Genomic DNA, 16,283 nt, shown 5'->3' with positions numbered 1-16,283 from the left:
CCTGCCTTCGGTGTGTTCCTCCCCCACGGACTTAAGAGAACGTTTTCACGTGAAGCTTTTCGCTGCAGCCTTTTTTCTTCATTAAGTTGGCCAGCCTGTGCTCTCCTTCCTTTATGATGATTGAGGAAAAAGTAATAAAAGTTATTAGGGATTGGCACCCGCCCGGCACTTCGGTAGGGAAACAGTTCCACACACTGAAGAACTTACTCCAGGGAAGGTGACATCCCTTGTTCATGCACAGAGATAATTAGGCGTTGGCGCCTTTAAGGAGCAAGCATTTCTTAAATTTGTAAGAGGATGTTGCAAAAGCTGTATTAGTTTGGAGCCATTGCTCAAACTTCTCAGCTTATTTAAACAGTAAAAACAATAGCTAAAACTATGGTGTTTTTACCATGTACTCCATATTTTTTATGTATTTAATTTTCACAACCCAGTGAACTTGATACTGCCGCTAATCCCATTACTGCAAATGTAGAAACTGGCACTAGAGGTTAAAATACTTTCCAAAGCTCTCCTATCTAGCTCTTAATTTGCAGAGACTGGGTTCCAATCCCCAGATTGTCTAGCATGTACAGTTTCTGTATTTGTATGGACTGTACACTGGAGAGAGCATCTCTGAGCCCTTGGGAATACTGGAGGACAGAGAAGACTTGGTCCTTGGCCTTGAGAAGTTTAAAATCTAGAGGAAAAGACTATTCTGCCAGATCCTAAGTATAGTTCATGTCAACTCAGGCTTGAAATTGTGCTAGGAGCTCTGAAGACATGGGCTGTAACTGCTCACTTTTATGTCTCTAATGTCAAAGTTTAGTTGACTGCTTAATAGAAGCCAACATAAATGACTGGCCGATATTTAGAGAGCTCTGTGATACTTGTTTGCAGGTGAGTAACAAGGCCTGGGATTCTTGTGGGAACCTTCAGGTGACTGATCTGAGTCGAACAGGTGAAACAGAGGAGGTAACTGGGGATTTAGTAGAAAATAGATGTGTTCAAATTGTATTAAGTTGTCTTAGATTCATCTGCCTTCATAACTGAAAGAAAACAGGAAAACTGTGATACCTACTCATAACCCTAGAAAGTGTTAAAAAATAAAACAAAACAAGGGTACCTGGGTGGCTCAGTCAGCTAAGTCGCTGACTTGGGCTCAGGTCCTGATCTCATGGTTTGTGAGTTTGAGCCCGGTGTCAGGCTCTGTGCTGACAGCTCAGAGCCTGGACCCTGCTTCGATTCTGTGTCTCCCTCTCTCTATGTCCCTTCCCCACTTGCACTCTGTGTCTCTGTCAAAAATAAATAAACATCAAAAAATAAAAAAAAATAAAACATCAGCTGCAATGGCAGACATTTTCAGCACAAAGCGTGAGCCAACTGGGATTACCAGTCCCTGGGGACTATTGCCTTGCTGTTGCTTTTAGTACGGACCAAGGTGAGAACATATTGTGCCTCAAGGGTCAAGGGCATGAATACAGTTACCTAGGAAAAGATGTTGCATTTGGGATTCTTTTCTTTTTTTAATGCTTATTTGTTTTTAAAATAGGGGAGGATGGGGGGGATCCAAAGCAGGCTCTCAGTGTCAGCACGGAGCCTGATGCGGGGCCCGCACTCACCACAGACTGCAAGATCATGACCTGAGCCAAAGTCAGATGGCTAACCGACTGAGCCACCCAGGTGCCCCATGCAGTTTGGATTCTATGAATTGTGCAAACACAACTCTATTTGAAGGAAAATAAATCCCTCTTTTCTTTGTATTTCGGGGTGTTGATAGCTGTAGCATATGTACAAGTGCCTTCACATCATTCGCTAGAACCAAAAATATTTCCTTTTCTCCTCTGTGTTTGAACAAACAGGAGAGACAGAAGATGAGGCAGCACAGAAAAGGATCAGAAAGAAGGGAGAAAACAAGAAGAGAGCTGTAGGGGCTCCAGTGGCCTTGACAGCAGACCCAGCTCCCCTGCGTGGTTGTCTCGTGAGAGGCCAAAGGAAGAGGGCCTCTAGCTTCTTCAAGGAACTCAGGGAAGAGCTGCAGGGTGCTCCTGCTGTGACCCCCACCGGCTCTGCCTCAGGACCAGATGTCCCCAGTGCCGCGACATCTCCCTCAACTCCGAAGAACAGCAGGGATCGAGTGCAAGTGATAGAATTTTACAGCAGAAATAAAAAAAGGAAAGGGAAGCCGGATCTAGATGAGGACACACAGGTAACCAGTTGGTTAGTTTAAATGTGCGTGTTGATTCCCCGCCACCCCCCCGCCACACACACACCTTGCAGTTTTAGAGAAGTATCTTTTTGTTTCTTTGTTAAAATTCTTACTTATTTCGTAATCCCCACACCCAGCATGGAGCTTGAGCTCATGACCTTGTGATTAAGAGTCGCATGCTCTTCCGACAGAGCCAGCCAGGCGCCCCTAGATGAATACTCTTACAGACTGTGTCACAGGTCCCCAGAACAACCGTCAGGCTTGAGGATTGACTAAAAGCACTCACAGGACTCAGGACTCCGCATATAGTCATCATTATGGTTACAAATGATTACAGCAAAAGCATGCAGAGTAAAACCAGTGAGGGGGAAAGGTGCGTGTGGCCAAGTGTGAAGGAAATGAGGTGCAGGTGTCCAGATGTCCCCACCCAGTGGAGTTGTGTGGGATCTGTTTAGTTCCTTCCCCACCGCCATGACTTGTGACAGCAGGTGGGAAGTGTTGGCGACCCGGAAAGTTCACTCCAGCCTGCGTGTCCAGGGTGTTTACTAGCGGGTCGGTCACATAGATGTACGGACTGACCTTAGTTATCGAAGCTTTTAGATGCCCAGAAAACAAGTAGGTATTCGCCGTAAATCCCACTGTTCGTATAAACCATCTGGGCGGACCTGGCGTGGCTTGGCTCAAGGATTCGGGGACACAGAAACACTCTTCGCAGATAATATTCCAACTGGCCAGCTCCCCGGAGCTGACAAAGTCTTACACAAACAAGACTTTCTGAGGAACGTGCAGAATTTAACAAACGCAAGCCTGCCGAATTGACTCTTTCACGTGCCTAGGGCTTCTGCCTGATGGTGCTCCGAGAAAACGGAGTCATTCGGCAACTATTTCTGGCTGCTGTCTTAGGCTCTGGGTTATAGCAGTAAACAAAATAGAGAAAACCACTCTCTTTCAAGGAACTCCCCTTCTGACTAAAAGCAGTTTGAGTTCACTGAGCAGTAATCTCAGACAGAATTTGGAAGTCACTCAAAATTCAGTCCAGGAGAGAGGGTATGGTTACTTATCCAGCTTTTCCCACAAGGGTAGCGTTATGGTTTGGTCAAATTCATTGCAGAAATTCAGGTATTCTGTTTCTGTCGCATTCATCACATTGTAGCAACTTCTGTCTATCGTAAAAGGAAAAGGGGATTGTGTTCATTCCTAGGGCTGTCGTGCAGAGAGTTATTCTCCCATGGTTCTAGAGACCAGGAGGCCAAAATCAAGGTGTTGGATGGCTGGGCACCCACCTTCCCCTCTGAAAGGAATCTTTCCTTCCTTCTTCCAGCTTTTGGTGGCCCTAAGTGTTCATTGGCCTGGGGCCACATCACCCTAAACTCTGCCTCTGTCTGCACATGACCTTCTCTGTATGTCTGAGTCTCAGATCTCCCTCTGCCTTTCTCTTCAAAGGACATCTGTCATTGGATCTAGGACCCACCCAAAATCTAGGGTGAGTCTCGTCATGAGATCCTTAATTAACTGCAAAGACCCTTTCCCCTCAATGAGATCCATTCATTGATTCTGGGGATTTAGACCACAGACATGTCTTTTAGAGACAATTCAACCCACTACAAAGATAGTCAATTTGTCTGGTTCTTGGTGAGCATGTGCCGGTGTCCGGTGCTTACCACATCTTTTTTATGGTTTCACAACCATCTTTGTAATCTTTCGTAGAATTCCGGTAGCACTTCGTGTCATGATCCTCACGAGGATCTCTTCCTCAAAGATTTATTTTAGGATTCTCGGTCAGTTCCCGACTCATACTCCAAATGCTGGGGCACAGGGAACTGTTAGAGGTGGGATAGGTAAAGGATTCCTTTGGTCCTTCAGCCAGCACGCTGGCCGGCCAGGGAGGCTTACCAGGGATTGGTGTCACCACGGTGTACCTGAGTACACCATACAAATATTAGTATTTTCTGTGTGTGTCACGCAGTGAGAAAGGTTGGGTAACAGTGCTTGCATTATATGTAATTCTCCCTTTGGAGAGTGTAACCAGCATCTGAGTACCCTCCCTCATTTCCTCAGGTGTCTCAGTCTTCTGAAACAGAAGTCTTGCCCCGCTTGTGTTCTTTCTAGAATGGAAAGTTTTCTAGTAGAAAGGACCGAAAAGTTAGCATTGAATGAATGCATTTCTCCGTCTCTTAATAATAGATCATCTGCGGCGGGCTGTTGGATTCTATTTCTTCCTGCTCTGACTGATCCCTTTATCATTGTAGTTGGCTTTTCTCAGGGATCTCAGCTCATTTGACATTTTGAACTTCCTGATCCTAACGAAATTTCTCAGTCATCTTTGGTCGTTCTGCCCTTTTCTCCTTTTTAAGATTGATCCTTTGAATTTTTTTTTATGTTTATTTAATTTTGAGAGAGGGAGGGAGAGAGAGAGAGAGTGAGCTGGGGAGGGGCAGAGAGAGAGGGAAACACAAAATCTGAACAATGTCCAGGCCCTGGGATGTCAGCACAGATGCCAATGTGGGGCTCAGACTCACGAACCGCGAGGTCATGACCTGAACTGAAGTCAGATGCTTAAGCAACTGAGCCACCCAGGTGCCCCTAAAATTGATTCTTTGGAAACGTGAATGTGTCCAGCTAAGGAGACAGAATATGAGCACAATAAAAACACATACGCCTGTAAAAAGACTTTAGACTGTTTGGCGTTGCAACATGTAAATAAACACAGACGAATATGACACTAGGTATTAGTGGCATATCCTGCGTCTAGGGAATACCAGGTAAGGAATAGTCGGTCAGCTGGGAGTAATTAAGATACATGATGCTATGCTAAGAATTTGTACAACATGGTAAAAGACATTTGTGGCCCCTGCTCTCTCAAAGCTTACAGGTCATTGTAGGACAGTTCAAACAGACATGGAATCAGCAAAGAAGTATAATAAAATAATGATAGCCTGCATGGGGTCAGCCGGTCATCTTTGGAGAAGATTCGAGAGGTCCTAACCAGTTAGACAACCCAGCTGGCCCTGCCTAAACCGAGGAGGTGATCGTCTTTCCCTAGAATTTAGGCTTATGCCATAAATAATGTGATTACACTGCACTGTGTATTAAAACAGATTTTCAAGGTATGGTATGGTGATTTATAGTAAGGAAACATATACATATACTTGGCATATGTATGCATATATACGTATATGTGTATGTATATATCTAGTTATGTTTTCTTTGTCCCCTGTTTCTGGCTCAGAACTCCTTGGGATTTTGTACATGATAAGAGCAGTAAAGGTGTCTTTTGTAATGAGCGAGTTGCAAAGGCTGTGAAGATGGGACAGGCTGCCAGGTGAACCCACCCCTTGACAAGAGGGTTGGAAACTTCAGTCCCGTCTCTGATCTCTGGGGAGAGGTAAAGGGCTGGAGGTTGAATTCATTGCCTATGGTCAGTGATTTAATCCATCATACTTATGTACTGAAGCCTCTCTAAACCTAAAAGGATTTGGAAAGCTTGTGGGTTGGTGACCACATGGAGGTGCTTGGCGAGTGACGCTCTCAGAGAGGACAGGGGAGGCCTTGTACTGTCCCCCCTGCCTTACCCTGCACGTCGCCCCCGTCTGGCTGTTCCTGACTTGCATCTTTTTGTAATAAACCAGCAATCTAGTCAGTTAGACGGGTTTCCTCAGTTCTGTGAGCCACTCTAGCAGATTCACCAAACCCAAGTAAGGGGTCATGGGGACTCTAACCTGTGGGTGGCCAGTCCTAAGTACCGCTAACAACCTGGGCTTGCAGCATGTGAAGCAAGGGACAATCTTGTAGGACTGAGCCCTTCAGCTGTGCAATGTGGTGCTGTCTCCATGCAGGCAGGGTCAGAATTGAGTTGGATCGTAGCCGGTACAGGATTGCCTAATGGCCGTGTGGGGAAACCCTCCCTGCTGATGTCACCCCTTTTAATGGGTTAAGCTGAGAACTTGGCCACCATTTATATAATGTGTTACCCATCCAGGTGTCTAACCTACAGATGAACTTCCTAGTCATATCCCTTTTATAAAGCAGTGACTATGGAAGTAGCTTAACAGGAAATAATAGGTAAAAGATTACTTACGTACTTAGTTATTCCACACATAATTTGGGCGCCTACTGTTTGCCAGACCCGAGAGATCCAACAGTGAACGAGAGAGAGTCCTCTGCCCTCATGAAGGACCCCACTGGCGGGGTCTGGCAAACCCCAGGTCAATTAGTAATATGACTAAAAAGTTGTAAACCTTCTGAAGGACAGGAATATAGGCAGAGCCCCCTTTCAGTAGACTGGGCAGGAAGTGTCAGCAGAGGCTGACAAGGCTGTGCCAAAGCTTGTCAGAGGAAGGAGCGGCAGACTGACGCAGGTGGAGAGTACACAGCACTGGCAGCACCTGGACGCGTGAGACGGCCTAATGTGTTACAGAAGCCGGAAGCCTAGTGTGGGAGGACACAGGGGAATGGCGTGAGGCGCGGCGGAGGCAGGGGCCGAGGCCAGCCCTCACCAGGTCTCGCAGGCAGCGGTGAGGCCTTTGGCGTTTGGTTTAAAGTATGTGGGAAGCCACCAGAGAGTTTAAGGGCATGAGGTGATCTGACAACATTTTAAACATCCCTCAGGTCTCTGCGTGGTACCTCGATTCTAGGAAAGCAGCCAGAGGCCTGCAGGGGCTGAGTCAGGAGTTCACCGCAGTGGTCCTGGGTTGGGGTCGGTGGCCTGACTTGGGATATGAGGAATGAGTGGGTGAACCACTCTTGAATGGGTGCAAGGCTGCCTGTGAGGAAGGGTCTTGAGAAATGAAAGCGTCAGGTGTGGCTGAAAATGATCCCAGTGTTGTTTGGCTCACGGGGATGTGTCTTACCAGTGTTGTCTTCACCCGTAGCATCGGCCCCTGCCCTGAACCTTAGCCTCCTTTGTGGCCTCCATAGAAGAGGGGTAAGAAAGACAGAACAGAAATAATAGAAGAGGGGACTCTAGTTCGGAAGGGGCTGTCGGCTCCTGCAGCGTGGTCCCAAGGTGCATGTAGACTGTTACTGAGCATGTAGCAAATGACTCATAATAACCACGATTCACTGGTGCTTACTACCTACCACAAGTACTTATTTCTGCTCACTGACTCGTCATCTCACTGAGTCCTCACAATTCACATGCCCTGCCTTCATGTTACAGAGGAAATTGATGCCTAGAGAGGTGAAGATATTTGGCTGCGTTTAAACAGTCAGCCGCCCCACACCTGCGATCCCAGAACCCTGGAGCTTTCAAACTCACCGTTACCTGCTTTCTTTTGAAGTCTGATGCAGATAGATTGGTTTGGGCACGAAACCTGACCTGAACTCAGATGAGGCTTTGGAATTATTTCTGTTGGTCACATTTGGCATGGATAGTCATAGATCCTGCTACAGAAATGTGAACGTGCTTAACGGATTATGGGCTGCTGTACTGGCCCCCACTGGAAATGATGTACAATATTCAGTATATTCACGGTGTTACCTTTCTAAAACGTGAAAATGAGGGTGCCTGGGTGGCTCAGTTGGTTAAGCATCTGACGTCGGCTCAGGTCATGATTTCACAGTACGTGGGTTCGAGCCCCAAATCACGCTGTATGCTGACAGCTAGCTCAGAGCCTGGAGCCTGCTTCAGATTCTATATCTCCCTCTCTCTCTGACCCTCCCCTGCTCACACTGTCTCTCTCTCTCAGAAATAAATAAAAACAGTAAAAAAACCATTTTTTTTTAAATAAAATAAAACGTGAAAACGTCTTAATTTTCTAAGGATTCCACACAAAGGATTATGGATGTGAAGGAAATACCAGAGCTCAGGGTTGGACCCCAGGCTTCTTTCTGGCCATGTGAAAGCTGTGTACCTAACTGCCACACCAGATAGGCTTTTTGTGCTTTGAGTATCATAAGTGCGCTGCCTGCCAGCATCTTCACTAGATAGGAAGACCTGTCCCCAAGTTGTTGCTCCAGGTTCTTACTGCCCTCACAATCTCTGTACTATCTAGATCACCCCCTAGGACTCAGCGCTGGACTCCTCCGCACTCCAGGGCACCCTTGTACTTTGTTCCACATCCCTGTTCTTTGGGAGATCCAGTGTCAGATAGGTGTAAGGAAGACAGTAATGTAGTCGAAGTAATTTACCCTTGAGAAGATAAGAATACATTCTTATCTGATGTTCTTAGAACTGCCTGCATTTTAATTATATGTGTTATTATATATATATATTTTTTTAATTTTTTAACGTTTTATTTATTTTTGAGAGAGAGAGCATAAGTAGGGGAGGGTCAGAGAGAGAGGGAGACAGACTCTGAAACAGGCTCCAGGCTCTGAGCTGGCAGTCAGCACAGAGCCCGACGCGGGGCTCGAACCCACGAACCGCGAGATCATGACCTAAGCGAAAGTCGGACGCTTAACCGACTAAGCCACCCAGGCGCCCCATATATTTGTATTTTTCTAAGGAGGCTCCACGCCCAGCGTGAAGCCCAGTGTGGGACGTGAACTCACGACCATGAGATCAAGACCGGAGCCAAGATTGAGAGCTGGACTAAACCACCCAGGCGCCCCAGAGCTGCCTGCATTTTAAAACCAGAGTGTTTGTTCCCCAGCTGGTCTCTAGCTGGCCAGAGGTCGCACAGTGTGACTGATAGGATAAAAGAATCTCACCAGTGCAGGAGAAAGTACTTGTGGTCAGCACGTCAACCCACGGATGAGTTCCCTGAGCCTGGGGGCCTGCGGGCCTTTGCGTGTCGCCCCCACGCCGTTCTCCCAAACCGTTTCTTCTTTTTACAGTGTTCTTTCTTCATAACCCTAACGTGCAAGTTCTCAAAATCTGCCGACATTTCTCTTTCCTGCGTGTGGGACAGTAAGGCTTTACTGGTCAAGATAGATTAGGCTGTGGTTTAATAACACAATCCCTCCATCTGAGTGGTTCAAAGGTAAATGTTAATTCTTTTTATATCTCCATTGGGATTGGCGAGGACAGACTGCTCCCCACCATCCTCAGCTAGGGACCCAGGATAATAGGGGCTCCACTGTCTGGAGGTTCCTAGTTGCTTTGGTGAAGAAGGGGAGTCAGTAGATGGCTGGTGGAGGTTCCATGTGGAAGGGGCACACTTCCATTCTGCTCACACTTCTTTGTCCACAGGAAGTCACATGGCCCCGTCTAACTTCAGGTTGGCAGCGTAGCCTAGAAGCAGAGGAGGACCCAGTATTGCCTACAGGTGCTATGCCTCCCACTGCTACAAGGGGAAAGCAAACAGGGAAAACCACCAAGTGTTAAAACAAAAAATTTTGTTTACATTTATTTATTTTTGAGAGACAGAGTGAGACGGAGCACGAGTGGGGAAGGGCAGAAAGAAAGGGAGACACAGAATCCGAAGCAGGCTCTAGGCCCTGAGTCATCAGCACAGAGCCCAATGTGGGGCTTTAAACCATGAATAGTGAGATCATGACCTGAGCAGAAGTCTGACACTTAACCGACTGAGCCACCCAGGTGCCCCTGACCCCCCATTGTTTCTAAATCAGGCAATACATTATGAATAATGTACTGAAGGGGCTTTAAAGCTACGAATAAAAGTTAGATATTGGTGGGGTCATTGCAATGGACTCAGCATCACAAAATAATTAGCTGAGAATTGTTTTCCAAATGTTTACTTTTATTATAAACAAGGATCTCGGGGGGAGGGGGCACAGGGCGCGCCTGGGTGGCTCCATCGGTAAAGTGTCCGACTCCTGCTCAGGTCATGATCTCACAGTTCATGGCTCAAGCCCCATATCAGTCTCTCTGCTGTCAGTGCAGAGCCCACCTTGGATTTTCTGTCCCCCTGTCTCTGTGCCCCTCCCCCACTCATGCTCTTTCTCTCTCAAAAATAAGCATTAAAAAAAAATGTTTTTAATAAAAATAAAAAAATAAATAAGCAAGCGTCTAGAATCCAGACTGTTTCTCAAACACATTGACAGCTACAAAGCTGAGCTGTTTCTAGTGACATGGTGACATAGGGCTTTGGAACAGAAAGGTCATCTCAGTGAGGCCAGGCCTGCCACTCAGGTCTCCACCACCCCCGGGCCCAGGGGTTCCCATGGCCAAGATGAACAGAGGCCCACATACAAGGCAGGTCATCTGTGGGGCTGGTGTTGGGAGAAGTGGGGACATCAGAATCTGTGCCCCTGTCCTCTGTGGGCCAGTGTCTCCGCCAGCCCCACGGTGACTGTAGCACATGCAGGCAGCCAAGACTTGTTACTGCGCTTCCTTCCTCATGCCGATCTTCTAGTAACAGCTCAGTCAAGGGCATCTGTCACATCTCCAGTATTACTGGAAATCTGACGTTCCTGAAAGAAATTTTCAATTTAAAAGAGTTTAGTTAGCCATTACTTGTTTGGATGGATGGGACAGAAGAAGAAAAAGAAAGAACTACTTAAATACTTAGAAATGGAGGTAGACGTTTCCTTGGATTTTGGAGATCTGTGAACAGCATACAGTTTTTCCTTTTTCTTTTTAAACTTTATCTTAGAGCATGTGTGGGGTAGAGGAGCAGGGCAGGGGAAGAGACAGAGGTAGGCAGATCCGAAGCAGGCTCCATGCTCAGCGCAGAGCCCGACGTGGGGCTTGATCCCACGACCCTGGGATTCTGACCTGAGATGGGAGTCGACACTCAACTGACTGAGCCACTCAGGTGCCCCTATAGTTTTTCTTTTTAACATAATTTGTATTTGAGGATCTGGATGATCCTGAAATCACTAAGATTTAAGCCAGTGGAAAAAAGTTTTTAACGTCAAGGTGAACGTAGAATTTTTTCTAGTCGTGGAACAGGAAGTAAAACTATGGGATATATGAATGGAGGTGCCTGGTGTCCTTAATTAAGGCATTTGATTCTGTGAAATACATGATTGAAGACGATCGTAAGTATCATAAAAGTCAGGAATCTTGATAAAGTAACATGGAAGGTGCATTTATTATGACAGAGAGCACAGAACCCCGGTTTGTGCCTTCAAGCCCTGCATCGGAGCCTACTTGGGATTCTCTCCTTCCTCTCTCTGCCTCTCCCTGGCTCATGCCCGCGCATATGTGCACCCTCTCTCAAAATAAATAAACTAAAAAACAAAAAAACATGACTCCTCTGTTGATGACAGATACTCTAATGATACAGTAACAGATGATCTTAATGAGGTTTTTTTTTCTTTTCAGACCAAAACTAATATCCTTGAGAAAGATGTGGAGAGACAAGAATTTAACTTAGAGAAGGTATGTGTTTTGAAATTGTTAATCTTTTCAGCTTCATAACACACACACACACACACACAAGAATATGCTTACATGTCCAGTGGTTGAGAAAGTGATTAAGCAAATTACACAACTTCTCTTGGTGAATATTAGGCTGTCCGTTAAAACCCGAGGGCTTGTGACCACAATGCCAGTAATGCAGTGTTAAGTAAGAAAAGCCAGGGTTGTGTGTATTCTGTTGTCTAAAGTAGGTTTTTAAGTGCATGAGAAAGAAGACAGGAGGAAGGAATTCAGCTGCAAAGAGCAGGCATTGGTGACTTTTTCCTCCTCCTCTGCAGTATCTTTAGACAAATGAGCAAACACAGATCTGCGTTCGGAACTGCTACGATGAATGGTTTCTCTCTGTGAGTGTGTTTGGAGAGGTACCTTTAAGTGGGAACTCAGAGAGCATCCCCGCTTTTAATCTGAATCCTGTTGCTGATTTGTGTGGAGCGAAGTCTTTGCTTCACCTGTCCAGAATTGCACGTGGGAGAACGGAGACCTCCGCGAAGCTGGGCAGACCACCCAGCACGGCCCTCTTGCTCCGGCACGTCGTGTCTGGCCTGTGTTACTTCCCGGGGTGTGTCTCTTCTCTGGAGTCTTTGGAACGCACGGGGGTCTGATTCTGCTTTGTGTCCACAGGCTCGCTTGGAAGTGCACCGCTTCGGGATCACGGGTTACGGAAAAGGAAAGGAAAGAGTCCTGGAGCGGGAACGGGCCATCATGCTGGGCGCTAAGGTGGGGGGGCCACTTCGGTCTTCCATCATCGGACACAGAAAAGGGCACAGAAAAGGGGAGAGCCCAGGGCAAGTCAGGGCACGGGTCACTGGGAGAGCTTTGCAAAATAAAAAAAATGATACCTTTTTTTTCCCCTTTCATTTCAGCCTCCCAAAAATAGTTATGTGAATTACAAGGTCTTGCAGGAGCAAATCAAAGAAAAAAAGGCGGCAAAAGAAGAAGAAAAGAGAATGGTAGGAGTAATAGCCTTTTCGTTCCTAAGCTAGAACAGAAAGGGGGCCGCATGTGGCCACGGTGGAGTGCCGGACCTGCTGCAGGGAAAGCAGTGTAGGCAACCCTGAGATCCGGAGTTAAATGATCATTTTCTCCACTTGTTCACATCAGCTGCGTTCCCTAACACCAGCCAGGTAACCTGGCATATTTCCATGGAAGGTTCGCTTGGAAATAGCAAACTGCCACTCGGATAATGCAAGCCGCTTCCATCTTTTTCCCCGATTGCATTTTACATTGTGTAGAATGCCAAAACCTATGAAAACCCACAGAGGAAGAGATGTTACACTCCCTCCCTTGCGCCTAAAATGGAAGAGTCGATGTTTCCACTGCCAGTCTTGTAAGGAATGACCTTTCACACTCTGAGTTTTAGGATGAAACTAAGTCTATGTTCGTAGGCCTCCTTGAGAAAAATATTAAATGGTAGCTTACTGGCTTTTGACCACAAACCTCTGGTCTTTTTTTGAATCTCTATTATCCGTTACTGACACATATATTATCTTACATTCTGAAATCAGGCCCAGGACACAGATATTTTCAAGAAGAAGAAGAGGAAAGGGCAGGAAGACCGGTGAGTGACGCCGTCAGGCCCTGTGCTGGAACGATCTGAATAAACGTGCTCATCTGTTCTGAAAACAGCCCCTGAGCGCATGTGGTGTTTCTAGCCCGGTAGAGCACTCTGCTGTCTCTCTGGTACCCTAAGCGCGTCCCGTGTGGGAAGATAGGAGGCAGGACATTGCCCGGGAGCAAACAGCTACCTCAGGACTGAATCGGGAATTCTCTCCCGTCTCCCATTTCCAAAGACCAGACACCTCACGTGACTAGCGGAGAAGTCGAGATTGATGTTTCCAACAAAAGACTTCTGTTCCCTCCCAAGAGCCTGCTTATAAGACAGTGCGGGCTAGGGGCTATGTCCTCGACCTACCGCATGTGGTGTCCTGGGCCTGATTTCAGAATGTAAGATAATATATGGCCTTTTCCTTGGACTCCCAGTGACCTTCACGTGCCGTCAAGCAGCCGTTTGTTCTGCCCGTATGTGTCTGTTGAGGGTCCCCCGTGTGCCAGGCAGACAGGCATCTTAGGTGTCAGGAACATAGGCATCATCACACTGGCCGCTTCCCTGCCTTTGTGGAGCTTAACACTGTAGTGAGGGAAACGCACCGAAACGTACGAACAGGTAAGCGAGGGGATGCCAGGCCCTGGCAGGTTCTGTGAAGAGGTTGCAATAAAGCATCAGAAAGGAAATCACCAGGGATGGGCTGCGATGTCATTCTAGGAGGGTCATATCTGAGTTGAGAACAGAGTGAAGAGGAGGGGACAGCCTGGAAAGACCTGTAAAGAACATTCCTCACGGAAGAAACCAGTGCAAAGGCCCTGAGGCAGGAAGGCAGCGGCATGTTTCAGGGACCATGTGAAGGCCCACAGTTGTTGGGGTAGGGCAGTGGCGGATGGCACTCATGGGGACACCCGGAGCTTGCAGGGGACAGGGCCCCAGCCACCTGGTTGATGGTGCTATAGCCCTTCCTTATGAGCTTAACATTAGTCCCTTTCTCTGATTGTAACTGCAGGAAAGCCAAAAAGAAGAAATCAGCTCCCAGTATTTTGTCAAGTGGACGGATTGGGCAGGTTGGAAAATTCAAAAATGGGACACTGATCCTGAGCCAGGTTGACATCAAGAAAATAAATTCCTCCCGAGTGGCCAAGTGAAGTGCTTCATGATGTAGAGAGAAGAACGTCGTACTGGCATGGGACCTCTATGAGACTTCCAGATTATTCTTATTTATTTCATATTTTATAGACTGCTTTTCTATTTGAGGGAAAAAATGTCAAATAGAAATAGTAAAATTTGTAGACATGAGGTGTGTGTTTTATAGCGATAAGTGCGCAGCGGGAAGGGCCAGCCGCACCGTGTGTGTTAAGCCAGTCTGTGGAAAAGGATGTTTAATGTTCTCCAGCGAGATTTATGTGAGGTTGGCTTTCACTGGTGTTTTGTACTTCTGCATGTAATGACTTTTCATCAGCTTAATGATTTACTGATTTGTAAATGCTAATAGTTAGCATTAAATCACCTTTTTGAATTTTCTAAAAATGGTGTCCTGTTACACATGAAAGAACCATGTGTGATCATTTGTCAGTTGTTTTTGTGGGAAAAGCGGTTTTGATTTTTAGCCTCTACCATGTGTATGAAGTCTCTCTTTTTTTTTTAATGCTTTATTTCTGAGAGAGAGAGAGATAGCCTGAGCAGGGGAGGGACGGAGAGGGAGATACAGAATCCGAAACAGGCTCCAGGCTCTGAGCTGGCTGTCAGCACATGGGGCTCGAACCCACAAACCATGAGATCATGACCTGAGCCGAAGTCAGACGCTTAACCAACTGAGCCACCCAGGCGCCCCATGAAGTCTCCTTCATAAGAAGGTATGTAGATAGAACACAGCTTTTGTGGTGTACGTGACCATGACAGATAACACAGCAGAAGATTGTAACCCCACCTGCGTGTAAGCTAATGTCCTCTCCTTCAGAATAATCGCCGCAGGCATCTGAACATGTTTTTAAAAGTATATTGCACTTACTGAAACCATCTGGAACTTCTCAAAGCTTGTGACACATTAAAAAAAAAAAGTCTTCAATGATAGTAATCAATTTTAGCTTTTTTTTTCTTTATGACAAAAAAATCTTATCAAACGATAAGGTTTTGGTCAAAACAAAGGGGTAAAAGTGGCTGACCTTTTTATGTGGTTCCAAACCGGACTCCAGAGCCATTGCCGAGTGAGGAGCTCCACAACTGCCCTGAGTTGAAGCAAGAGTGGAATCGACATTCTGTTTTCCAAGTTTATTTTGAAAGGCAGTGCTCGGCAGAATACCTACTTTGGCGGTTTTTAAGAGTGACTTTTTTTTTTAATGTTTATTTTTGAGAGAGAGAGACAGACAGACAGAACACAAGTGAGGGAGGGGCAGAGAGAGAGGGAGACACAGAATCTGAAACAGGCTCCAGGCTCTGAGCTGTCAGCACAGAGCCTGACATGGGGCTCGAACTTGTGAACCGTGAGGTCATGACCTGAGCAGAAGTCGGATACTCAACTGACTGAGCCACCAGGCCCCCTGAGTGTGATTTTTATTTTAAGATGTAGAGGATCCCAAACATGACAAAGCCCCAGGAAATCTCTGAGGAACTAGAGGTGACCTATCCTAGCAGCGACTGGGGTAATTTGGTTCCCTTTCTCTACAGAGAGCCCAGGGTCTGAGGACCCCCACACCCACCCCCTACCTCCAGCCTTGTGGCTCAGATAGTTGAGTGCTTAGTAGCTCAGACCAGAGCTACAGGCTAGTCCATTTGGGAAAAGCTTGCAAGTTCTGAGTTTAAATTACTTGCTTGTTTTGCTTTCACCGAGTACATACTTACAGAGTTGTTTTGTTACCGCTGGGGGCTCTAGAAACCCCCGGATGTTTAGGGCCCAGGAGAAACCCGTACTTTACGGGCTGGAGAGCAGGCTAGGACCACGCTTTTAATTTCTGCATTGGTGACGTCTTCCAGGGGAAGACGGTTACGACTAAGACTCTGACAACAGCCACCAAGGGAACAGAAGGCTTCAGTGCAGCATCCACGTGTTGTCCTACCGCCGTTTCCCCTTCGCAGGGGCGTCTTTCAGTCCCCCGCACATCTGGCGGGTCAGCCGTCGCTCCGCATGATGCCCTGCCTCCCGTTATTCCCAGTGGCCCACTTAGGGACCTGGAGATTCCCGTCCCTACAGCTCTGAGCCCCGTGGACCTGGGCACCCTGCTTCCCAAAGGAAGAAACAACACAGCACACGTCCCACTAAACCAAAGGTGTCCAGGCAAGAA

The 16,283-nt window shown here is 46.9% G+C and overlaps 1 protein-coding gene across 2 annotated transcripts in view; it reads left to right on the top strand.

Annotated features, from left to right (window-relative positions):
* FSAF1 (40S small subunit processome assembly factor 1) overlaps nt 1–16,003 on the top strand; it is a 16,793-nt gene extending 790 nt beyond the window's left edge. Inside the window, exons 2-8 of one of the 2 annotated variants that reach the window (XR_013331994.1) lie at nt 1,842–2,188; nt 11,361–11,417; nt 12,078–12,173; nt 12,320–12,406; nt 12,962–13,014; nt 14,012–14,858; nt 15,976–16,003. Coding sequence is in view for 1 of the 2 variants with exons in the window: in XM_077751697.1 (XP_077607823.1) it covers nt 1,842–2,188; nt 11,361–11,417; nt 12,078–12,173; nt 12,320–12,406; nt 12,962–13,014; nt 14,012–14,150 (779 nt within the window). In the remaining variant the exon portion in view is untranslated. Of the gene's footprint in view, nt 1–1,841; nt 2,189–11,360; nt 11,418–12,077; nt 12,174–12,319; nt 12,407–12,961; nt 13,015–14,011; nt 15,041–15,975 lie in introns of those variants that run through there. The other variant, XM_077751697.1, reaches the window with a different exon arrangement.
* Nucleotides 16,004–16,283: the final 280 nt, after the last annotated feature.

Source organism: Crocuta crocuta, unplaced genomic scaffold, assembly GCF_008692635.1.
Source record: "Crocuta crocuta isolate KB4526 unplaced genomic scaffold, BGI_CrCroc_1.0 scaffold59, whole genome shotgun sequence".
Taxonomy (NCBI): Eukaryota; Metazoa; Chordata; class Mammalia; order Carnivora; family Hyaenidae; genus Crocuta; species Crocuta crocuta.
Note: the sequence above shows the minus strand (reverse complement) of the source record. Positions and strands in the feature narration are given on the sequence as shown.